This window comes from Mesoplodon mirus (assembly GCF_964341445.2).
Source record: "Mesoplodon mirus genome assembly, chromosome: 3".
NCBI lineage: Eukaryota > Metazoa > Chordata > Mammalia > Artiodactyla > Ziphiidae > Mesoplodon > Mesoplodon mirus.
Genome location: NC_138978.1, coordinates 89,913,551 through 89,939,258, shown reverse-complemented (window position 1 = coordinate 89,939,258; position 25,708 = coordinate 89,913,551). Strand labels below are relative to the sequence as shown.

At 37.0% G+C, this 25,708-nt stretch overlaps 1 protein-coding gene across 2 annotated transcripts in view; it reads right to left on the bottom strand.

The window, feature by feature from the left end:
- Window positions 1-25,708, bottom strand: part of ABCD3 (ATP binding cassette subfamily D member 3) — an 83,111-nt gene that overhangs the window by 2,285 nt on the left and 55,118 nt on the right. The window contains exons 14-22 of one of the 2 annotated variants that reach the window (XM_082614621.1): window positions 24,978-25,069; window positions 24,823-24,886; window positions 24,631-24,694; window positions 11,838-11,915; window positions 11,667-11,732; window positions 11,476-11,565; window positions 10,879-10,998; window positions 3,998-4,102; window positions 1,000-1,056 (exon numbers count right to left, since the gene is read on the bottom strand). In XM_082614621.1, coding sequence (XP_082470747.1) covers window positions 1,000-1,056; window positions 3,998-4,102; window positions 10,879-10,998; window positions 11,476-11,565; window positions 11,667-11,732; window positions 11,838-11,915; window positions 24,631-24,694; window positions 24,823-24,886; window positions 24,978-25,069 — 736 coding nt within the window. Of the gene's footprint in view, window positions 1-999; window positions 1,057-3,997; window positions 4,103-10,878; window positions 10,999-11,475; window positions 11,566-11,666; window positions 11,733-11,837; window positions 11,916-24,009; window positions 24,106-24,630; window positions 24,695-24,822; window positions 24,887-24,977; window positions 25,070-25,708 lie in introns of those variants that run through there. The other variant, XM_082614622.1, reaches the window with a different exon arrangement.

The following is a 25,708-nucleotide window of genomic DNA, read 5'->3' as shown; positions in this document are numbered from 1 at the left end:
CCCTATCCCACCCCTCCAGGCGGTCACAAAGCACCGAGCTGATCTCCCTGTGCTATGCGGCTGCTTCCCACTAAACCGTAAGGTTCTTGAGTGTAAGGACAGTACTCTGTATCCCTCATGACACTTAGCCCAGTATCTGGTTAAAAAGATAATCAATCAGGTATGTATTTTATGGGACGAAACACCCTTACCATGTTCCAATTTTTCTCAACCCTTTTCTGTATCAATTAGGAAGGAAAAAAAGGAAAGAAGAGGGAAGGGAGAAAGAAAGAAAGGATGGAAGGAAGGAAGGGGGGAGAGAGGAAGGAAGGAAGGAAGGAAGGAAGGGAAAAGAAAAGAAAAGAAAAGAAAAAAAAGAAAAGAGGAACTAAGCTGGGTTTATTTTTAGGGTTTGATTATTTTACATTAAGAGTTGAAAAGGACTCCCATACTGAGAATGGCACTACGGTACTGCTGGAGCACCTGTACCCATGTAAACCTCACTGCAATATCTTTGTAAATTACAGTGACCACCTAATGAATTCTGTTTAGTACCGTGTGATGACAAACATAGCTGACATTATACAGTTTCCTCCTTGTAGTCCTGATCTCTACTAAAACTGTCTCTCAACTTTTTGCTGATCCTTCTTAAGACTTTCTCCTTCTGTCAATACAGAATGGTAAGAAAAAGTTTGTTTGGCCATAGTTGTGATAAGATTATGCACATTTTAGTCAGTTATTATACAACAGTCATTTATAAAACTGGAGAACCACTAACTGGTTCTCTAATATCTATCATATGTAACTAAGGACTGTTTACATATATTGTAGCTTTCAAAATTAACAACTACAATAATATTTATGAAAATCCTGTTTTATAAAAATGAATTAGAATCACCTTTTTCCCTTAAGTTATATATTTATAAGGGAACATACACCAAGAAATCTAAAACCATAATCACCTGAATTCATATATGAAAATAAACTCTCACTATACCATTCAGTATAAGAAATACAAACCTCATGGTGTTTCCAAAGAGACTTTCTATGTGACACAGTGAAGAGGGTAATGCCAACCTAATACAAGGAAAATGATTTAGGTTTATATCAATAACACAGAGTCACAAATTAAACTAGTCTATATAATTTAAGTTGTTAAGATGACTGTCTTCAGTAGCTATAGTTAAAAATCAATGCCAAAGAGAAAAAACCATAACCGTCGCCAAATGTTTAAGGTAATGCAAAGTACAGGCCATTGACCACAGAATAAAAACTAACAAGTATCAATATAATCTTTAAGAAAAAAAAACTAAACTAATAGGTACTAGCTTAATTAAGTGTATTATTTTGTTTGGGGCAGAAAATATATATCCTAGCACATTTTATATTTTATTGTGAAAAATATATGAAAAGAGTATAAAGGTGGTAAAAGTAGCAAAAAGTCAAAAACAGGAAAATTAAATCAATATAGTACTGCCTACAGTAAATCTGTTTTTCAAATACAGGGTCATAATCTTTTACTGGAAACCCTTATTTTGGAATGTCTTAGAATTCAGATTTTGGAAAAGTAGTATTTACCACCCCCAGAGGGTTCTGAGGCAGAATTCTGAAATCAAACACATCAATGTTTCTGCAACAACACATTTGGACATGAACATTCAGTGAGATAAATAAGAGCTTAAAAATCTTCTGTTAGTTCAGGCCAGGTCTGGCTACCCAGTGAGCTTGCTACAAAATAATGAAAAATCTTTTGGTTTTACAAGCTTACTGGATTTCAGACTGTGAATGAGGATTTATGGGTTGTTCTTCAAATTTTCAAAACAACACTAAGAGATATAGCTAGTTGCTCTGGATCAGTGATTCTCAACCAGGGAGGGGAGGCAGGGGATTTTGTCCCATAGGGGACATTTGGCAAGGTCTTTTTGATTGTTGCAACTGAGAGTGCTACAGAAGTCTAATGAGTAGATGTCAGAAATGCTGCCAAACATCCTACAAAGCAGAGGACAGCCTCCCACAAGTAAGAGTCATCCAACCCACAATGTCAATAGTGCTGAGATTGAGAAAACTTGCTCTAGATCAGCGTTTCTCAAAATGGATCTCTCGAGGCTGAGATACATGCTAGGGTAGCCAGGAAATCTCCACCATGAGTTCCAATTTTTATATTCCTTTTGATAATTAAAAAGAATTTTGAGTAAGTATGTTCTTATCACTTCTATCATGTGCCCAAGTTTGTGTTTACACTTCTGTTGGCACCAAGTGGTGACTTAAAGTGGTATCATTTAAAACTTTTAATGTATCATAAGTTTGGCTGCCATGGGAAAGGTTTTCAAACAGGTTAGGAACTGCATGACAAGTATACGGTCAGTTATTAATAAAACATATATTTCGATGGTAAAACACATCTGATTTTTGAAAGCTCACTTCAGATATTATTTCTCTTACAACTCTAAAATAACTGGATTAGATCTCAACTTAATGAAGGCATTCTTATAATAGAATTACTTAAGTCAAAATACGTAAGCAAAATTCAAAACATAAGATCTGGACCTCCTATTATTTTTGGACCTCAGATTAAACCTAAACCAGTGATTTAGTTTCAGCAAAACAGTATCATAGGTCTCTCTAATGCTGCAGTTTTGAAACTGTGTTTTAAAGTTTTATCTGTACTTAATTTATAAGTTTATACTGGTTTTGTAGCTTTTGTAAATGAGTTTTAAGTTTAAGTTCATACTTCATTTCATGCTTATCCATATTCAAGTGCCATTATAGTAATACAATTTATCAACTGGGGGCTCCATAAGAATTTTTTCTTTTAAGTGGAATCTATACATAGGAGAATTGCATCCTTTGTGGGGACTTGCGGCCTACAGCTAGATATAAGAGGAAACTGCATGGACAAAATTACCAGCAAAGAGCCTCTAAATCACTAATCAAGTAGAGACTACATGGTTTTATGTGTAAGAGATTCCACAAACACCTCTAATGCCTATAAATCTGAAAATGTGTATGGACAAACGGATAAAAAATTATAAATGACTAAAACTGATTAAGAACAGAAAACCATTAAAGAAATAAAATCAGTACCTATAAAATCTTCCTAAAAGATGAATGTAGCAAATTTATGCCTTCATCATTATGCCAATTCTTCTCAAACTTTAATGTGCATTTGAATCATCTGGGGGTTTTGTTAAAATGCAGGCTCTGATTTAGTAGTAGGGCTTGAGACTGCATTTCTAACAAGCTCCGAGGCGATGCTGCCGCTGCTGAGCTATGACCACACTTTGAGCAGAAGGAATTGACACTGTATATATGTATCATGACTTTTTATATTTACTGTGAACTCCCAAAGAGCAGTTACAAAATGTTAAAAGACTCCTGTACTTCATTTGCTTACACTGAAACTCTAAAACAGTTAGGATACATTGCTCTTGTTCTCAAAATCCAAAACAAGTATAGATGATGGTGACAATTCCTCACAGGAAAAAAAAACAAACAAAAAAACTGAGATTACTGAATAATTACTTAAAGAATGGAACCAATGTAGACAGCCTAAGAAAAGGCTACCAAAAGAAGCCTTGGTAAAATACTGGCCAGGCCAGAGAAAAAAATGGATAAATTAAAAGTTGCCAAATAATTACTATTGAATTTTTTTTATTAAAATTTTTTTTTATTTTTCGCATTTTCTTTATAAAAAAACAAATGATATTTAGGTAAAGTTGATGGAACAAATTAAGAAAATATCAGTTTATTAACTCTGAGTATAGAGAATGAGTTAAAAGGAAAATAAATTTAAACATTTATTTTATATCTAATACACGGCTAAAAAGAATTATATTCAGAATTCACTGATAATTTTTTTTACTCATATCTACTAATTATCAGTTTAAAATATTAAAGCAAGATATCATCCTATGATAGTAATTTTGTCACTTTATAACTTGGAATCTTCTCTTTGGGTAGATATTTGGTTGGACACAGAGTAAACTGAAAGGGGGGACTGAGAATTTATCACACTTACCTTTCGACAATGACTGTAAATGTAGTCTTCCACATCCACACTAACTGCACTTGTGCATTCATCCAAAATGGCAAACTGGGGCTTATGATAAAATAATCTTGCCATCTGAAGCATAAAAAGAAATATTCTGTATAATCATTTAGAGAGCTAAAATTAATATGCGAAAATAGATTTACTTTAAATACTCATTTACAGTCTTCTAAAGCAAAGATGGAAATTATTCTAACTCAAAAAATCGACTCCTCAGAAGCAAAAACAATATAAAGAAACCTGATTGTTTTTATTGTCTTCCCGAACAAAGGGAAAAATGTAACACATGGGAAATATTGTTAAGAGTAAAGCAAAAACTTTTAAGACTGATGGGAGATGAAGTTGAGTTTTAAACTAGTATTAAAGAAAGTTCTCTAAAAGAGGTTAGAGGGTACACTTTTTGATGAAATCTTAGAATTCAGACTATAGATGACTCATGCAAAAACTGACTATTTTTAAACATTTTGTTGCTAAAGTAATGTCAATATTATGTTGCCAATTAATATTCCCACCAACAATGTTTGAGTGTACCTGTTGTATATATCCCTGTGGTCAGTATTGGGCATGCTCATTTTTAAAAGGCTGTGCTAATTTTATAAGTGAAAATTAACATCAAGGTTATTATAGCTTACATCTCTTTGATTAGCAGTAATGCTGAATATTTTGCTGTTTATTTTCCATATGTATCTTATTTTCTGGGAATTATTTATTCTGATCCTTTGTCTAACAGATAGTTCAAATTGTCATCTGCTCCTAATAATGATCTCCATGTTGCATGACCAATGGACACTTTCTATCCTTGCCCAATTTATCTTCTCTGCAACATTCAACGCAGGTGACCATTCCCTCCTTCTTGAGAAAGTGAGAGTGAAACCATGGTTTTAAGTTTCTTTCCATTTCTTATGCTGTTTTCTCAGTTTCTTTTCCAGCATTTTCTCTTTCACTTGACCATTAAATGTTGGGGTCCCCGAGGGTTAATTCCTAGGTCCTCTCCGCTTTTTCCTATGTTGTTTCTCTGAGTGATCTCATCAAATCTCATGATTTCAAATATTATTTACATTTGTAAACTCCCAATATATCTCCCTCACCCATACTTCTCTTCTAATTTCCAAACTAATACATAAAAATTCCTATTTGATCTTTCTATTTGGATATCTTACAGGACTCGCAGACTTTAAAAATCTAAAACTCAACGGATTTTCTAGATTTTTCCCTTAAATCCATTCATCCATTTCCCCCACCCCATCTTGAACATTTCAGAAATGAAGCTATCAAACAGCTGCTCAAGCTAGAAAGCTGTGAGTCCTCCTTGATCTTTCCCTTCTCCTCCTCCCTTCCCTTCCCCCCCCCATTTTCAGTCCATTCAAGTCAGTCCTGTGGACCCTACTCACTTTCCCCCAGCTCACAATCATGTCCTTAGCCCAGAGCATAATCCTCTCCTGCCTGGATGACCACAAATAGCCTCCTGCTTCCTCTTTTGCACCTCTTTAACCCATTCTCCATGTAACCAGAGAGGATCTTCCAGAAACATAACAGAGAATTTCATTCTTCTGCTTAAAACCCTTCAATAACTTCCCATTTCACTTAGAATAAAATTCAAACTCTTTACCATGGTCTACAAGTCCCCACACAACCTTATTACTACTCACTCTCTAACTTCAACATTCCAGCCACCATCTCCTCTCAACTACCAGGACACAATGTGTCACAGGTCTTACAGGCTTAGCACATGTCACTTTCCTTATGTCTCAAACGCCTTACTCTGCTCCTTGCATCTTTCAAATTTCTGCTTAATGTCACCTTCTCAGACAAACCTACCCTGATCCCTTTCCCCATTCCAAGTGGGTCCCTTCTGTAACATCTCTGCAGCTCTTCACATACTGTAAATTGCATGTTGTCTGCTTCTTTGTCTACCCCTTAGGCTATAATATTCACAAAAGCTGAGACTCCGTTTTAAACATTACTGTACACCCAACACCTGTATAGTATAGGAAACATCCAAATATTTGATAAATGACTGACTAAAACATAAAAACAGCTTTCTTGGGGTTTATATCTTATTTATAAGAGGTGTGAGGAAGGGGAAGCAGCAAGGACAGACCATCAAGAATTTCAGCTGTGCAGAGAATGAAAGGTATAGACTACATGGGACCTTTGGTTAAGGCAGAGTTTGCTTTTTAGATCACAGAGACCTGAAAATATCTTTCTATAAGAGGACTAGAAGAGATTAAATATGGGGGGGGGGTGTCGGAGAGGGTGCATAACTGAGGGAGAGGGATGTGATAAAGTTGGAGAAGGGAGGGTCCAAAAACATAGATGGAGACATTTAGCCTTTCTCAAGAGGAAGGATGACATATCCTCCACTAACAGTGGGAGCAGGGAGGTCAGGACAGCCCGGTGCAAAGTTATTAAGAGGAGTGATTATTTGAAGGCATTCCACAAATGCCCCTCCTCTGTGTTCCCATGCAATGCTTTGCATACCTTTGTCACCACACTTAGCACATTATATGGTAATTTTCTCATCATGTGTCTTTCTCTCTCCCACTATGTAGTCAGCTACTCGGTTTCTCAATACAAGGAGATTTTGGAGTATATGAACTCTGCAGTCATACTGCTGACTGAGCATGACAGGCCACTCCCACCCCCCACCAGCTTTAACATTTCCTAGATATCTTTGCCTGGCAAGCCACTTAACTGTTCTACATTCTATTTCCTCTGTGAAATGGGACACTCACAGCTCTCATCTCACAGGACTATGGCGAGAATGAAATGAGATAACCTGTGTAAAGTGCTTGGCATACTGCCTATCGCCTATTTAGCACTAAATAAAAATTAGCAGTCATGTAACTGAAATAACAGTATCTCTTTTTTAAGAAGTAGGACGAGAGTTATTCTGCTGAAAGTGGTGGAGTAGGTAATGGGGTAGAAAGCCTGAGACTGGTAGTTTTCAAATGATTATCATGAAAAATGAGACAGAGGGACAAAAATCAGTAATAGGATTGCCAAGCCATGCTGTGAATCCCTGTAAGACTGGAAACCATTGAAGTGCAGTGCTACCAATCTATCTCATTCTCTGATTTTTTTCCAGCTGTGCTCAGAAGCCAATGTACAGAAATGCCAAGGCAAACAATTGCTCTTGGATTGGTGTTTAAATAATATGAGAAAACAAAAAGTGGGAAAGGAAGTTAAGGGGAAGGATCATTTGTTCATTCCTTTAAGAAATATCTCCTGTGTATCTCCTATGTTCTAGGCCCTGGATTGTTAAGTCTGTGCTGGACAGGAAAGAAGGTAGTCAGAAGGGAACTGATCAATTATAGAGAAGGAATGGGTCAATAATAGAGAGACCTCAGTGAGTTTGAAGAACGGGGACAGTTGCCAATTAGGTAAAAGAAAAAGAAGTAATTACAAAAATGAATTTAAAAAACACTAAAAATCTTATGACAGTGGTATGTCTGGTAAGGTGGTTTGGGCCTTTCTTTTTCTTTTCTTTTTCTTTTTTTTTTTTGCAGTACGTGGGCCTCTCACTGTTGTGGCCTCTCCCATTGCAGAGCACAGGCTCCGGACACACAGGCTTCAGCGGCCATGGCTCACGGGCCCAGCCGCTCCGCGGCATGCGGGATCCTCCCGGACCGGGGCATGAACCCGCGTCCCCTGCATCAGCAGGCGGACTCTCAACCACTGCGCCACCAGAGAAGCCCTGGGCCTTTCTTTACACTTTTATAAATGTTCCAACTTTTCTATCATATATACTTTTTCATAATTCAATATAAAAAAAACCATCACTAAAGAGGAAGAGCAAGAACAGAAGAGTAGAAAAGAAAACTATGGGTCAGAGAAATAAGACAGCCCAATTTACGATTAGGTGGAGCAACCCTGGCTGATGTTTGGGTCAGGGTTGGACTAGCTGATGGCTGGACCCAAATGGGTACAATGGGGGAAAAAGACATGTCACTTGAGACTTCAAGGCACAGTGAGAGAAGAGAATTGGTCAGACAGTCCACCTGCACATTGAAGGCCATATACTGTAATGTACTGGTTAAGAGCAAGAGTTCTGGGGTCAGACCCACCTGCACGTGGATCTCAGTTCTGCCATGCAGCAGCTGTTTGGTATCAGAAAGCTGCTTAAGTTCTCCAAGTCTTTCCCTCATCTGTACCTTACTTCACAGGGCTCTTAGGAGAATTAAACAGGACCTGCCATTCCAAATCAATCTTTCCCTCAACAATATTCTAGTGCATTTTCTTTGTAATTATCACTGAAGACTGCCTGTCTGGTATCATAATTAAAGGAGCATATCTGGCTCTCCTAACTAGATTATAAAGGCAGGCACCTAGCTAAGTGCCTTGCACAGAATAGATTCTTAGCTAATCCTAGACTCTGTGGCAAGCATACCATAATTAATTTTTTTGCTGTTAAAATAATGGAATAATATTTCCCCCTATATTTATGTTGATATTTTTCAAGGGACTTTTAGAAATGTGTTCACCAGATCTCCCTTTATTCAGTAGTTTTATTCCATTCCCTCAAATTCAAATCCTGATTCTCCTTACCTAAGAGTTCCTTTGGTTCATCTGTTTATTTTTTTTTTTGCGGTATGTGGGCCTCTCACTGTTGTGGCCTCTCCTGTAGTGGAGTACAGGCTCCGGATGTGCAGGCTCAGCGGCCATGGCTCACGGGCCCAGCCGCCCTGCGGCATGTGGGATCTTCCCGGACCGGGGCACGAACCTGTGTCCACTGCACCAGCAGGCGGACTCTCAACCACTGCGCCACCAGGGAAGCCTTGGTTCATCTGTCTTATACCAACCTTCACTCTTATAGATTCACTGTTTTGGTTAAACCTCTCACGTCTGTTCTTCCTAAAAACTATAATTTTTATAATTTATAAATTATAGGTTTTTATAACTTATAAAAATTATGTCTTCTCTTCCCATCAACTTTTTACTTTGAAACTTTTAATCCTACCCAAAAAAATGAAAGAACAATAAATGATTACTCTACCCAACTTCAGCCATGTTAATATTTATTGCATTAGCCTTTTCTATCTCCCTCCAAACCCTTCTAAAGTAGCAAAACAATATGCTCTCTTTTAAACTTCACATTCAATTCTCCAAATATTGGCCTATACAGAACACACCCTGTCAAGGGCTTGGCCATGCAACTGTGTTGCATGAGCTCTCCCCATTTCCCAGCTCTATCATGGTTCATCTAGTTTTACAGGGTTCCTTCCCCCACTACCTATTCTTCCAAAATAACCTCTCACTCCTCTAGGCATACCCTTAAATTTCATATCTTCTAATAAAAACTAGCCTCCGTGTAACATTTATACCACACATATAGAATTCCTTAGTTTAAGCAGATTTATTTTTCTTTCTGAGTCTCCATTGTGTCCACTTGTGAATCTTGCCTTATCCTTCCAGTTTCTTTGAAGTCATAGGATAGGAATTTAAATTAGTTTTCTTGAATTGCAGTTATTTCTATAGGCATCTTCTAAACTGATTCCCGAAATGCCCAATCACTTTAAATTCTCACGCCTTCAGCCCAATTTCCACTTTGAGTATGGCTGATATCTCTCTTCTCTTTCGTTTATGATTCATTCATCACTCTAGATTCATCTCACTAGCCAGACAAATCACAATATTAAGTTGATATTAAGTTCATATAGAATGGGTATGATCTGGAGAAAAACAACATGCAAAACAATCAGGGAATAGGAGGTAACCAAAAGGTAGAATATAACCTGAAGATAAACAGTAAACAATTCTGAAATAAGTACATTCTTCTGCTACCTTTCCTTGGCTACAATTTTCTCTAATTTCCACAAGGTTATAACACTCCCTCACCAAAAAATTCCTCTGGATCTGCTCAAACTATGGTATGTCTAGTTAGAAAATTACTCCCTAAAAGCTATCCCCCTTGCGACTTCCCTGGTGGCTCAGTGGTTAAGAATCCGCCTGCCAATGCAGGGGACACAGGTTCAGTCCCTGGTCTGGGAAGATTCCCACATGCCATGGAGCAACTAAGCCGGTGCACCACAACTACTGAAGCCCACGTGCCTAGAGCCCATGCTCCACAATAAGAGAAGCCAATTCAACGAGAAGCCTGTGCACCACAACAAAGAGCAGCCCCTGCTTGCCGCAACTAGAGAAAGCCCGCGTGCACCAATGAAGACCCAATGCAGCCAAAAATTAATTAATTAATTACAAAAAATAAAATAAAAAAATAAAAGTTATCCCCCTTTACAGAGTACTCAAAGAATCACTCTTAATGTGTCACATTTTGTAGTCATGTTTGATTGAGATAACTTCAGTTGATCATAAAATAATTGCTTTGAAATGTTTCTTTATATTAGGAAAATTTTTAAATTCTAAATAACTTTAGGTAGTAGATACTGAGCCCTGAAACAAGGATAAATATAATGATAGAGGGAAAGGACAAGAACGGAATAAAGAATAAAATGATAATAAAATTAACATCTCTAACACCTTCAGCTACTTTAGAGAGAACAGGCTAAGACAGAGAGGTGTCTATAGGGAAAAAATACTGAAAGGGATCTCATAACCCAACCAGGACCTATGTGCTACAAAGTTCCCCCAACTTTTGGAAAAACGGATTAACGGTATATAATTGGATCTGCATCTTTTCCTTTCATAGGGATATTTCTGAATTTTTCAGAATTCCAAATTTACATGCAAGCTATACTTCTATTATCATATAAACTAAGCCACACTATAATAATTGCTAAATAAAAAGATTAAAACAAAACTGTATGCCTTGATTATCAAAATGCTGGATTCTAAGAGTGACTTTATGCAACCAGATGCACCACTGTGCAGTGTTTTCAGAGCACACTTACTGCCATTCTTTGCTTTTCTCCACCACTGAGTACATCCATCCAATCCTGAACACTGTCCCAGCCTCCTTCACGTTCAAGGATATGACCCAACTGGACATTGTCTAAGTATTCCTTCAGTACCTTTCAGCAAAATGATTAAAGGTGAAATCATGCTTAATATAAACCAATATTCTCTATCTTGCTTTATTTTTTAAACTAGAAGGACTATAATACTATTGTCAATATCACTAAAAAAGGCACATTTCACAAAAGAATGTGGCACATAGGTAAACAAACTCTTTACTTCCTATTTATACTAATTTTGACAAAATATATCTAGAGGCATAAAGAAAATAATACTATTGTACATAATTAAAGGACAAGGGCAATGAGAAAACAAACAATAGTGTAAAGACAAGGTTAAACATTCAACAAGTCATATTTAAGCAAAATGGTTAACGTTTTACCTCAACCTGGAAAGTTATAATTAATGATTAGGCTGTAGAAGCCTTTACAAAAGGTTACAAACTACTTGAAATCTAAAATACTTAACTGATTAAGATAAAGACTCTGAAGTGGAGTATTTTCAGTAAGTCTAGGATATAAACATTTCCTTACGAGGTCAGAAATCCCCTTCTTTTTCTGATCTTCTCTTCCATCTGGATATATCACTTGGTCTCGAAGTGTTCCAAGGGTCATATAAGGTCTCTGATAGTAACAGAGCAAAAATCATTAGAAGTGATTTTTTAAAAAATAAGTTAAAAGATCTTGAAATCAAAGATTATAAAATAACTCAAACAAGGTCTTACCTGGGGAACATAAAATAACTTTCCTCTCTCGGGTTTAGTTAGACGTCCTCCAAAAAGAGGCCATAACTATAAAAGCAAAGGAGGAGGGGGAAGAAGAGCTGTAAATTTCACAATGTGGTAGATTATATGGCAAAATAAGACTACAAAACCTTGAGGCCAATTTTTACTTACTTCACCAAGAACACGGAAAAGTGAACTCTTTCCACAGCCATTTGGACCACAAATTAGAACATTGGCCCCAGATCGAACCTGAAAGGAAATGAGTCTATGAATTAATTAAATAGAATATACACTCAATGAACATTTCCGTAGAGTCAAATAGCTCTTTGCTAATGATAAGCTTTCTATTATGTCTATAAATGTGATATTAGGTAGAAGCAGTGGAGGGTATGGATGAAGACCTTTTATTTTTGTTTACTTTCAATTTTTACTCAGTCACTTTTTTTCCCACTTAAATATCACTATTGAATGATATTAACTTAATCTCAATCAGAATACAAAGATCTAAAGCTTGAATTCTTGAAAACAGTAATTATGTATGTAAACACAGTCTTGTTTTAAAAAATAGAATTATACTATATATACTGCTCTACAACTTGTTATTATTTAACAGTGTATCAGGTGCTGAATAGACTCATCCTGCCTAGTTGGGGAGGTCAGCAAAGAACTATAATGTTTTATTTTGCTTTGCCTTTGAGGTTTTTAAAATGTACTTTAAAAAAATCTAGTTATATATTGCTTACAAGAAATATACCATAATAAAACGGCTCAGGAAAGGTATAAATAAAGACTTGTACAAAATATATGAACAGATATAAACAAAATGAATTTCATGGAAGGGATCAAGATGGTGGAATAGAAGGACGTGCCCTCCCTCTTGCAAGAGCACCAGAATCACAACTAACTGCTGAACAATCATCAACAGGAAAACACTGGAACTCACCAAAAAAGATACCCCACATGCAAAGGCAAAGGTGGAGCCGCAATGTGACGGTAGGAGGGGAACAATCACAATAAAATCAAATCCCATAGCCACTGGGAGAACACAAACTGGAGAACAATTATACCACAGAAGTCCACCCTCTGGAGTGAAGGTTCTGAGCCCCACGTCAGGATTCCCAACCTAGGGGTCTGGCAACGGGAGGAAGAATTCCCAGAGAATCAGCCTTTGAAGGCTAGCAGGATTTGATTGCAGTACTTCAACAGGACTGGGGGAAACAGTGACTCCACTCTTGGAGGGCACACACAAAGCAGTGTGCACATCAGGACCCAGGGGGAAGGAGCAGTGACTTCACAGGAGACGGAACCACACCTACCTGCCAGTGTGGGAGGGTCCCCTGCAGAGGCGGGGGGTGGGGTGGTGGCTGTGGCTCACCCTGGGGACAAGGACACTGGCAGCAGAAGTTCTGGGAAGTAATCCTTGGCATGAGCACTCCCAGAGTCACCATTAGCCCCACCAAAGAGCTGGGTAGGCTCCAGTATTGGGTCACCTCAGGCCAAACAACCAACAGGGAGGGAACTCAGCCCCACACATCAGCAGACAAGTGGATTAAAGTTTTACTGAGTTCTGCCCACCAGAGCAACACCCAGTCTAGCTACCACCAGTCCCTCCCAACAGGAAGCTTACACAAGACTCTTAGATAGCCTCATCCACCAGAGGGCAGACAGCAGAAACAAGAAGAACTACAGTCCTGCAGCCTGTGAAATGAAAAACCACATTCACAGAAAGAAAGACAAAATGAAAAGGCAGAGTACTATGTACCAGATGAAGGAACAAGATGAAACCCCAGAAAAACAACTAAATGAAGTGGAGATAGGCAACCTTCCAGAAAAAGAATTCAGAATAATGATAGTGAAGATGACCCAGGGCCTCGGAAAAAGAACGGAGGAGTCAAAGATTGAGAAGATGCAAGAAATGTTTAACAAAGACCTAGAAGAATTAAAGAACAAACACCCAGAAGATTTAAGAACAAACAAACAGAGATGAACAACACAATAACTGAAATGAAAAGTACACTAGAAGGAATCAATAGCAGAGTAACTGAGGCAGAAGAACTGATAAGTGACCTGGAAGAAATGGTGGAATTCACTGCAGTGGAACAGAATATGGAAGAAAGAATGGTGGGGTTCACTGCTGTGGAACAGAACAAAGAAAACAAAATGAACAGAAATGAAGACAGACTGAGAAACCTCTGGGACAACATTAAACGCATGAACATTCGCATTACAGGGGTCCCAAGAAGAAGAAGAAGAGAGAGAAAGGACCCGAGAAAATATTTGAAGACATTAGAGTCTAAAACTTTCCTTAACATGGGAAAGAAAATAGCCACCCAAGTCTAGGAAGTGCAGAGAGTCCCACACAGGATAAACCCAAGGAGAAACACACCAAGACACACAGTAATCAAACTGGCAAAAATTAAAGACAAAGAAAAATTATTAAAAGCAACAAGGGAAAAATGAAAAATACAAGAGAACTCCCATAAGGTTAACAGCTGATTTCTCAGCAGAAACTCTACAAGCCAAAAGGGAGTGGCATGATATATCTAAAGTACAACTAAGATTACTTCCCTGGCAAGGATCTCATTCAGATTGAGTGGAGAAATCAAAAGCTTTACAGACAAGCAAAAGCTAAGAGAATTCAGCACCACCAAACCAGCTCTACAACAAATGCTAAAGGAACTTCTCTAGGTGGGAAACATAAGAGAAAAAAAGGACATACAAAAACAAACCCAAAACAATTAAGAAAATGGTAATAGGAACATACATATTGATAATTACCTTAAATGTGAATGGATTAAATGCTCCAACCAAAAGACACAGGATCGCTGAATGGATACAAAAACAAGACCCATAAATATGCTGTCTACAAGAGACCCACTTCAGACCTAGGGACACAAGCAGACTGAAAGTGACGAGATGGAAAAAGATATTCCATGCAAATGGAAATCAAAAGGAAGCTGGAATAGCAACACTCATATCAGATAAAATAGACTTTAAAATAAAGAATGTTACAAGAGACAAGGAAGGACACTCCATAATGATCAAGGGATCAATCCAAGAAGAAGATATAACAATTATAAATATTTATGCACCAACACAGGAGCACCTCAGTACATAAGGTAATTGCTAACAGCTATAAAAGAGGAAATCAACGGTAACACAACAATAGAGGGGGACTTTAACACCTCACTTACACCAATGGACAGATAATCCAGACAGAAAATTAACAAGGAAGCACAAGCTTTAAATGACACAACAGACCAGACAGATATAATTGATATTTATAGGACATTCCATCCCAAAACAGCAGATTACACTTTCTTTTCAAGTAGATATGGAACATTCTCCAGGATAGATCACACCTCGGGTCACAAATCACACCTCAGTAAGTTAAGAACACTGAAATCATAGCAAGCATCTTTTTCGACCACAACACTATGAGATTCGAAATCAATTACAGGGAAAAAAACGTAAAAAACACAAACACATGGAAGCTAAACAATACATTAATAAATAACCAAGAGATCACTGAAGAAATCACAGAGGAAATCAAAACATACCTAGAGACAAATGACAACCAAAAACACAATGACCCAAAACCTATGGCATGCAGCAAAAGCAGTTCTAAGAGGGAAGTTTAGAGCAACACAATCCTACCTCAAGAAACAAGAAAAATCTCAAATAAGCAATCTAAGCTTACACCTAAAGGAACTTGAGAAAGAAGAACAAACAAAACCAAAGTTAGTAGAAGGAAACAAACCATAAAGATCAGAGCAGAAATAAATGCAATGGAAACAAAGAAAACAACAGCAAAGATCAATAAAACTAAAAGCTAGTTCTCTGAGAAGATAAACAGGATTGATAAACCTTTAGCCAGACTCATCAAGAAAAAGAGGGAGAGGACTCAAATCAATAAAATTGAAACAAAAACGAAGTCACAATGGACACCACAGAAATACAAAGCATCATAAGAGACTACTATAAGCAACTCTATGCCAATAAAATGGACAACCTGGAAGAAATGGACAAATTCTTAGAAAAGCATAACCTTCCAAGACTGAACCAGGAAGATATAGAAAATATAAACAGACCAATCACAAGTAATGAAATTGAAACTGTGATTAGAAATCTTCCAACAGGGCTTCCCTGGCAGCGCAGTGGTTGAGAGTCCGCCTGCCGAGGCAGGGGACATGGGTTTGTGCCCCGGTCCAGGAAGATCCCACATGCTGCGGAGCGGCTGGGCCCATGAGCCATGGCCGCTGAGCCTGCGCGTCTGGAGCCTGTGCCCCGCAACAGGAGAGGCCACAACAGTGAGAGGCCCGTGTACTGAAAAAAAAAAAAAAAAAAAAAAAAAAAATCTTCCAACAAACAAAAATCCAGGACCAAATGGCTTCACAGGTGAATTCTATCATTTAGAGGAGAGCTAACATCTGTCCTTCTCAAACTCTTCCAAAATATAGCAGAGGGAGGAACACTCCCAAACTCATTCTACAAGGCCACCATCACCCTGATACCCAAACCAGACAAAGATACTACAAAAAAGGAAAATTACAGACTGATGAACACAGATGCAAAAATCCTCAACAAAATACTAACAAACAGAATCCAGCAACACATTAAAAGGCTCATACACAATGATCAAGTGGGATTTATCCCAGGGATGCAAGGATTCTTCAATATACGCAAATCAATGCAATACACCATATTAACAAATTGAAGAAAAAAACCATATGATCATCTCAATAGATGCAGAAAAGGCTTTGGACAAAATTCAACACCCATTTACGATAAAAACTCTCCAGAAAGTGGGCATATTGGGAACCTACCTTAACATAATAAAGGCCATATATAACAAACCCACAGCAAACATCATTCTCAAAGGTGAAAAACTGAAAGCATTTCCTCTAAGATCAGGAGCAAGGCAAGGATGTCCACTCTCACCACTTTTATCCAACATAGTTTTGGAAGTCCTAGCCACGGCAATCAGAGAAGAAAAAGAAATAAAAGGAATACAAATTGGAAAAGAAGAAGTAAAACTGTCACTGTTTGCAGATCATATGATACTATACATAGAGAATCCTAAAGATGCCAACAGAAAACTACTAGAGCTAATCAATGAATTTGGTAAAGTTGCAAGATACAAAATTAATGCATAGAAATCTCTTGCATTCCTATACACTAACAATGAAAGATCAGAAAGAGAAATTAGGAAACAATCTTATTTACCAATGCAATGAAAAGAAAAAAATACCTAGGAATCAACCTACCTAAGGAGGTGAAAGACCTGTACTCAGAAAACTATAAGACACTGATGAAAGAAATCAAAGATGACACAAACAGATGGAGAGATATACCATGTTCATGGATTGGAAGAATCAATACTGTGAAAATGACTATACTACCCAAAGCAATCTACAGATTCAATGCAATCCCTACCAAATTACCAATGGCAATTTTTACAGAACTACAACAAAAAAAATCTTAAAATTTGTATAGAGACACAAAAGACCCTGAATAGCCAAAGCTAGCTTGAGGGGAAAAAAACGGAGCTGGAGGAATCACACTCCCTGGCTTCAGACTATATCACAAAGCTACAGTAATCAAGACAATATGGTAGGGGCTTCCCTGGTGGCACAGTGGTTAAGAATCCGCCTGCCAATGCAAGGGACATGGGTTTGAGTCTGGCCCAGGAAGATCCCACATACCACGGAGCTACTAAGCCCATGCACCACAACTACTGAGCCTGAGCTCTAGAGCCTGCAAGCCACAATTACTGAGCCCACGTGCCACAACTACTGAAACCTGTGCGCCTAGAGCCCGTGCTCTGCAACAAGAGAAGCCACGACAATGAGAAGCCCGCACACCATAACGAAGAGTAGCCCTGGCTCACCACAACTAGAGAAAGCCTGCGCACAGCAATGGAGACCCAACACAGCCAAAAATAAAAAAATAAAATAAAATAAAGAGAATATGGTATTAGCTCAGAAAGAGAATATAGATCAGTGGAACAGGATAGAAAGCCCAGAGATAAACCCATGCACCTATGGTCAACTAATCTATGACAAAGGAGGCAAGGATATATAATAGAGAAAAGACAGCCTCTTCAATAAGTGGTGCTGGGAAAACTGGACAGCTACATGTAAAAGAATGAAATTAGAACACTCCCTAACACCATATACAAAAAATAAACTCAAAATGGATTAAAGACCTAAATTTAAGACCAGACACTATAAAACTGTTAGAGAAAAACACAGGAAGAAGACTCTTGAAATAAATCACAGCAAGATCTTTTTTTATCCACCTCCTAGAGTAATGGAAATAAAAACAAAAATAAAGAAATGGGACCTAATAAACTTCAAAGCTTTTGCAAAGCAAAGGAAACTATAAACAAGACAAAAAGACAACCCTCAGAATGGGATAAAATATTTGCAAATGAATCAATGGACAAAGGATTAATCTCCAAACTATATAAACAGCTCATGCAGCTCAGTATTAAAAAGAACAAACAACCCAATCAAAAAATGGGCAGAAGACCTAAATAGACATTTCTCCAAAGAAGACATACAGATGCCCAAGAGGCACATGAAAAGCTGCTCAACATTACTAATTATTAGAGAAATGCAAATCAAAACTACAATGAGGTATCACCTCACACCAGTTAGAATGGGCATCATTAGAAAATCCACAAACAACAAACGCTGGAGAGGGTGTGGAGAAAAGGGAACCTTCTCGCACTGTTGGTGGGAATGTAAATTGATACAGCCACTATGGAGAACAGCATGGAGGGTCCTTAAAAAATTAAAAATAGAATTACCATATGACCCAGCAATCCCACTACTGGGCAGATAGCCAGAGAAAACCATAATTCAAAAAGACACATGCACCCCAATGTTCATTGCAGCACTGCTTACAATAGTAAGGTCATGGAAGCAACCTAAATGCCCACGAACAGGCGAATGGATAAAGAAGATGTGGTACATATATACAATGGAATATTATTCAGACAGAAAAAGGAACAAAATTGGGTCATTTGTCGAGACGTGGATGGACCTGGAGAGTGTCATACAGAGTGAAGTAAGTCAGAAAGAGAAAAACAAGTATCGTATATTAACGCATATATGTGGAATCTAGAAAAATGGTGCAGATGAACTGGTTCGCATGGCAGAAATAGAGACACAGATGAAGAGAACAAATGTATGGACACCAAGGTGAGGGAAGCGGAGGTGGGGGTCAAGGGTGGGGGGCAGGGTGGTGGTGGTATGAAATGGGAGATTGGGATTGACATATATACACCAATATGTATAAAAGATATAACTAATAAGAACCTGCTGTATAAAAATAAAATTTAAAATAAATAAATAAACAAACAAACAATATATCACAGATATTCTTCAGTATATTCAGATTCTCCCCATTCCTCTCTTAATGCCTGCAGTGTATTCCATAGTAAGGATGTATCATAACTTATTTAAATACTCTCCTTTTGTTAAATATTTAGGTCATCTGATTTTGCTTGCTCTTTTAATAATACTGCAATGAAGCTCTGAGAGAGCAAATTGATGCACTAGTGAGAAATACTTCTACAGATTAGATTCTTAGAAATTATGTATCAAAGTACATATGTATTATAAATATTTATAAGTGCCACCAAATTGCTCTGCAACAACGTAAAGTTAAATGAAAAATATCAAGAGTGGTTGATTTCTAAGCTTATGGTCTTATCTGAGTTAATCAACCTGGTGATGAATCAAAAAACCTGAGTCATAATTGTAACTCACACAGCAATGTATCACAGCAGGAAAAGACAACAGAGAGATATGAGTTACCCTGGCTGTGGAACCTGCCTTTTTAAACTGTTGAACCTTAGGTTCCTATTTTTTAATTCAATGAATATGTACTGAATACTCAGTGTCTGGCTCTGTTCGAGGCAATGCAGGTACATTAGTGATTAAAAGAAACCAAAGAAACCCAAAGAACAACAAAAAAACACAACAAAATCCTTACCCTTACCAGTATACATTCTAGTGGGAGAGATATACAATAAGGAACATGCATAATAAATAATTAAACAGTAGTTAGAAAATAAGTGCTACAGGGAAAAAATAGATAAAGGTAAAAAAAACTGTGGGGGGGGGGTTGCATTTTTAAGGTGGTCAGGCCAGGCCTCACTGATAATGACAACTGGGCAAAGCTGTGAAAGAAAGAGTAAACCAGAAGTTTATTTGGAGGGACTGTTGCAGTCCCAACCCTACCCACAAAAAGTAGCTACAAAGGCTGAGGCAGGAATGTACCTGTCCTATTCAAAAACCAGAAAGGATTCTGCTGAAGAAGAATGAGCAGGAGGGAAGAGTAGTAGGAAATGAGCTCAGAGAGGTCAGAGGTGGTGGTAGGGTAATGGCAGGTAAACACTATAGGGTGCTGTAAGCCACTGAAAGAACTTTTTCTGATGGAATGCAGAGCCTTCTGCGTTATTCACAATAGTCGAAAGTGGAAGCAACCCAAGTGGATAAATGAACAAACAAAATGTGGCATATACATACAATGGAATATTATTATTCAGCCTTAAAAGGAATGAAATTCTGATACATGCCACAACATGAATGAATCTGAAGACATGATGCTAAGTGAGATATGCCAGACACAAAAGGACAAATATTATGATTCCATTCACATGAGGTACCCAGAATAGGCAAATTCAGTGAGACAGAAAGTAGAACAGAGGTTACCAGGGACTAAGGGGGGGCGGGGAGAAACGAGTTACTGTTTAATGGGTACAGAGTTTCTCTTTGCTGTGATGAAAAAGTTCTGAAGATAGTGGTGATGGTTGCACAACACACTAAATGTACTTAATGCCACTGAATTGTATACTTCCAAATAGTTAAAATGGTAAATTTTATATTGTGTATTAGAGAATGAGCTATTCTGAATGACTTTTCCAGGTATTTGTCTTTTTTTCTGAGAAATTATTTTAAAGAGTTATTTTGATGGACTTCTTCTAAATACATATTTCTTTTTCCTATAAAGTTGAATACAGTGAATATTCCTAGTAATACATTATATATAATTGTACTCTACTATAAAAGTGTTTCCCCTAGGAGCACCTTAAAGTTCAGAGAACGATTAATTAAATGGTTCCCTATCACTCTGATTTATTTAGGTAATGTTAGCCATATGTACTGTTTTCTGCACCTAACTGCTTTTTGTGGTTTTCACTGATACCCAATACCCCTCCACATTATTTGGTGCAACATGCCAGGAAACCTAAAAACCAAGTTTGTAATGATGTGTATAAATAATAACTAGAGTTACTGAAATCCTTAGGTAGTCTTCTACACACAAATGTCTTAGACTCAGCATTAACTTTTCTTTACTCCGTGGCTTTTGATAATGTTGGACAAAACTTCCAATTATGACATCAGCTATGGTAAGCCAGTGATAATTTTTCCAAATTAAAGATTTGTGAAAACATGTATTTTTTTTCTGGGTTGAATTAAGACTAAAAGCCAAGGGTAACTTTCACTGAAAACCAGTTATTAAGTTAATAACACTCTATTTTTAAATTTTTTTAATATAAATTTATTTTATTTATTTATTTTTGGCTGCATTGGGTCTTCATTGCTGTGCACGGGCTTTCTTTGGTTGTGGTGAGCGGGGGCTACTCTTTGCTGCGGTGTGCTTCTCATTGTGGTGGCTTCTCCTGTTGCAGAGCATGGGCTCTAGGCACAGGCTTCAGTAGCTGTGGAGCACAGGCTTAGCTGCTCCGCAGCATGTGGGATCTTCCCGGACCAGGGCTGGAACCAGTGTCCCCTGCACTGGCAGGCGGATTCTTAACCACTGTGCTACCAGGGAAGTCCCAATAACACTCTATTATTGAGGATCCTGGATTGCTTTACTGGGGCAACGAACGCTTTGAACCACCATATCTTTACCAATAAAAATATTCCCCCAGAAATATCACTTCTTGATAAATCCTACTTCCTATGAATTTACTATAATAAAACATCAAAATATTCTACACATAAATATGACTTAAATAAAAGAGAGATTACATGAAAGTATGCTGTTTATGAAGATTAACTTAGGCTTCTTTAAACATTAAAATATGCTCGCTTACTGAAAAGGTAAAAATTTTAGTAAGTTACAAAGTACTATTTTAATGCCCACATTATAACATACAAGTAGTTATTTCTTAGGGTTTCTCCAGTCTATATAAATATGCCATTGCTGAGGGAGTTTATAAAGGAATAAGATATAAAATCTCCTATCTCAAAGAAGCTTACATTATTTGATTATCAGGTAACCCAAAAGGCAAACTGATCATAAAGTAGGACACATTTATTTGTGATGGCCAAGTCTCAGTTTTATCATGCCTCTTTGCAGGAGAAAGGACTCTTTATTTTCAAGTAAGCCAGATGGATAGAAAACAATCAGATGTTACAAAGAAGTGATGGATGTTTGTTGAATTAAAAAACAAAACAAAACAATGTTAAAAAAATGATAGAAAGACAAAATAAATGAGAAAAAGCCAAGTCTAACTTAGAATACCCTAAGTCAGAAAGAGACAGAAGAGGAATTGATAACAGTGGACCAAAAGTACAGAAGTCAAAGAAACAGCTCCAAGTGGAGGAGAAAACAATACAAGAATCACAGAATAGACAACAGTGATATAGAACATGGTCACAGAGTAAAAAAACTTAAACAAGCAGGGGTGTAACTGATAACTAAAATAAGACTTTCCAAAATGAACCCAAAATAAGAGCAAAAAAGTTAGGTCCTTTCTGAGACTAAAAGAGTGAAGTTATCAGGACTGGCCAGAAGTATACTAAAATTCAAACATAAAGGCTTTAAAGGGAAGGGCGGCTTTGGACTAAAATAAAAGGGACAGCATTAGTGTGGTAACACTATGACAAAGTGAGCATATCACAGACCATAATCATGATCTATTTATTCCATGTGGCTGTACATACAGATCACAAATCTCTCCTCACTAGGCTCAAGCCATGTGTGCATCTGTATTGTTGGCGTATTCTATGTCTGTGTAAAGACACAAGTGGGGGAAAGTAGGAGAAAGGGCTAAGAGGATTCTTCAATGGAGAAATATCATGGCCCTTTTTACTCTTGGGTAGTGACAATAAAGGGGCTACTGGAAATCTATCAAAGGTGGAGTTTTGAGCTCTGTTTTATTCCTGAAATCAAGCCCTGTAGGTGGCCACCTACTTTGCCAAGGGAGCAAAGCAGCACCTAGAGCTGTAGCTCTGACTGCAGCACCTGGAGCTAAATGAGAAAACACTTCTGTAATACTTGTGTCATTAAATATTTACCAACTATATTCACATTTTCTGTACTTCCCTTTTTGTTTCCTGGCTTCAAAATAAACATGACAATATATAATACTCATTGTTGAATAAGTCCAAAGTACTTTGCATAACCAACACTTTTCATTATTACAGTTCCTTAAAAAGAAAGTGGAGATGTACATAATAAATATACATGACTAAGAGTAGAAAAACTGAAGACTTACCTATAATTATAACACTTTGAAAACAAATCCAATAATTATACTCCTTATTTTATAAACTATCAGACAACATTCCTTCAATAACAGCAGTTGAAAAGAATCTCCATATACAACATAAATTACAGAGGACCATAAACATAAGCATGTAGAGAATTCTAGAGCTGTGCTGTCCAATACAATAGCCACTAGTCACATGGCTATTTAAGGTCAAATTCATTAAAATTAAGTAAAATCTAAAATTCAGTTCCTCAACTGTACTAGCCATATTTCAAGAATACAATATCCACATGTGGCTACTATACTGGACAATGCAGATATAGAACATTTCCATCATGGCAGAAAGTTCTATTGGACAGTGTTATTCTAGAGTAATGGTATCTGGAACTGGAGAGACAGCCCACATGATAGACATCTGTTACTAATCTTCAAGATTTTCAGATGTGGACTATTCGTAAAGTCACAATAGACACATAACCTAAATAGTAACCCTTAAGTCTGCAAGAGCCTTATAAAATCATACAATAACAATAATTCTCATCTTTTGCTTTTTCTTTTTAATTTGGCCTGCCATATTCCCATTTGGTTGACAGACTATATTGATCAGCATCACGATTCACTTGGCTCGAGATGTTATGTGTCTTGGGTGAGTGGCAATCTGCAGTGCTATTGTGCTGCTCTTCCACTGTTTTCATCAGTAATATGAAAATCTATGTTTTGTTTTTATAGGTACAGATCATCCTATACCATCAAAATACTACCAAATGGTAAATTATTTTAATTTAAAGAGACTAATGTTATATTTGCATGTTTAAATATTCATCTTACATCAGAGATTCCAATTATCTATATCTTCTATGGCTTTCTTCAGATGGACTTTATTTGCAAAAGATTTTTGATAGTAGTATTTGAAACTTTAAAGTCCTGTCAAATAAGAAAAATAAATTTCTATTTCAAAGACTTTTTATATTTTTCTTCCAGTTTTATTGAGATATCATTGACATGCAACACTAAGTTTAAAGTGTACAGCGTAAGGATTTGACTTCCACACACCATGAAATGATTATCACAGTAAGTTTAGTGAACATCCATCATCTCATACAGATACAAAATTAAAGAAATAGAAAAAAAATGTGTGTGTGTGACGAGAACTCCTAGGGTTTACTCTCTTAACAACTTTTCTATATAACATACAGCAGTGTTTTTATATTGATCATGTTGTACATTACATCCCTGGTACTTATTTATCTTATAACTGGAAATTTACAGTACCTTATGACTACCTTAATCAAAGGCAGTCCTCCTTTATAAAGGCTTACTTTTTAAAGCAATTTTGTGGGTTCAGAAACTAAGTGAAGCCTTAAAATTATGTTAAATATTCAGACAACAGTTCTTCATTTCACGTTTTGAAGATGATTTAAGCTTTTATATAACCATGTAAAAACTTACTTCAAAATTAAGGTCTCGAATCAAGACATCTCCATTTGGCGTTGCTAAAGGAACATGATCAAATCTATAGAGGAAATTAATAAAAAGAGAATAATTTTACATTAAACACTAAGCAGATGTAGCTGTAAGAGAAAGGCTACTGTGTAGTTTAACAGATGTTTATGGTGCTAAAGAACCCTTTTCTGTACGTACTTTATAATGTTATCTGCATTGATGATTTCTCCAACACCAGGTATCAAGGGAATGCCTTGTGCTCCTTCAATACATTAAATGGAAAAATCAGTATTAAAGCATCATGTCATGTCAGCAAAAACTTATAATATGTGACCTAGTGCATTCATATTTACCTTTTTCCTGTTGTGAGACCATGGTGCGTTCATATTTGCCCTGATTTAAATCCTTTAGTACTTGCATTAATTCTGTAATCCGAGCAGTAAAGCTAAAGAAAAAAAGAAGTCATAATCAAAACTCCAAAGGCTATATCTTTAATTTTTATTATTTATTTATTTGAATATAACTGACATATAACATTAAGTTCATATTTTTTACTTTATACAAATCTAACTGAAGTTTCTAAACTTATCATTTAGTTTAAATAAGATAACTTAAAAGACATCTCATCAACATGAAGTATTAGTGACAGTACACGTTTTATTATTATGCTTCAATAGGAGAGCAGGAACACGTGGCTAAGGAAAGAGGTCTCATAGGATCCCATCTCAACAGATACTTCATTAATAGGCAAATCAAGAAGGCTCTCTGCCACTAGAATTTTAAGGAATTTTCTAGTAAATACTATAAAAGGACTAATGCTAGTGCATTCCTTAGGTCCAGGAAGCATGGACCCTGAGTTCCTGCTGGAGTGAGTTATAAAGCCTTGGATAAAGTTGGCTTTTCTCTCTGAGGACATCATTTATTTTAAGTATGCCAAATGCACACTACTTCCCTGCAAACATGAAAGAATTTGAAGGATTCCTCTCTTTCTTCCTCTGAAGAGGGAAAACGATGAAGTGTTCTTAATATTAGAGAGAAATCACTGTGGTGATAGAAATCAAAACTAACGACAAGAAGTTGAGGA